This window comes from Morone saxatilis, unplaced genomic scaffold (assembly GCF_004916995.1).
Source record: "Morone saxatilis isolate NCDOM2014 unplaced genomic scaffold, NCSU_SB_2.0 Contig20, whole genome shotgun sequence".
Classification (NCBI taxonomy): domain Eukaryota; kingdom Metazoa; phylum Chordata; class Actinopteri; family Moronidae; genus Morone; species Morone saxatilis.
In genome coordinates this window covers 11,706,457-11,707,129 of record NW_023339763.1, presented here as the reverse complement: position 1 = coordinate 11,707,129, position 673 = coordinate 11,706,457, and the positions used below count along the sequence as shown (strand labels likewise).

At 44.3% G+C, this 673-nt stretch overlaps 1 protein-coding gene across 1 annotated transcript in view; it reads right to left on the bottom strand.

The window, feature by feature from the left end:
• Positions 1–9: 9 nt before the first annotated feature.
• The window catches only part of ubl3a (ubiquitin-like 3a), a 7,128-nt gene continuing 6,464 nt past the window's right edge, over positions 10–673 (bottom strand). The window contains exon 4 of the mRNA XM_035666641.1: positions 10–473. Within this exon, the coding sequence (XP_035522534.1) occupies positions 421–473 (53 nt within the window). The 3' untranslated portion in view covers positions 10–420. The remainder of the gene's footprint in view (positions 474–673) is intronic.

Here is a 673-nt window from a genome sequence, read left to right as displayed (position 1 = left end):
CTCTATGTGTCTATCTCTATGTGTGTGTGTGTGTGTGTGTGTGTGGCAGAAGGCTTAAGGAGGTGTGCATTAAGAAAAAGAAGAAAAAAAACCCCACATGCAAATCCAGTTGCTTCCTCTAATTTTCAGTTATAACAACAAATCAAATACAACAAAGGAATCAACTCTATCGTTAATCAATTTCAAGCTCCCAACTCTGTGTCCTGGATTAGCCTGAGCCCGCTGTCTTTCTATGTATGTGTCAGTGAGTGTGTGAGAGAAATCAGGCAAAATGAACGAGAGAAGAGTGTGTTTGTGTTTGTCTGTATGCATATCTGCATTATGGACAGGCTCCAGAACAGGGGACAAGCTCATTAGGTCCAGGATGTTGAGGGCAGGAACGGATGAGAAGGATGGAGGGCCGGCGGCGGAGGTTTGTATTTACAGAATGACACAGCAGTTACTCTCCCCAGTCTTCTCTCTGTTCCTCTGACCTGGGAACACACACACAAAAACATCATCATCATCAAGACAAACAGTGATCCTGTACAGCCTGAGAGATACCCAGCTAAATATATATTGTGACAAAATCATCCCCATTAGAGAGGTATTGCACACACCCACAGGACAATCAGCCTCTCTGAGCTGCTAGCTTAGCTACAACACAGTTACCGCACAGTGAATGTGCTTCTAG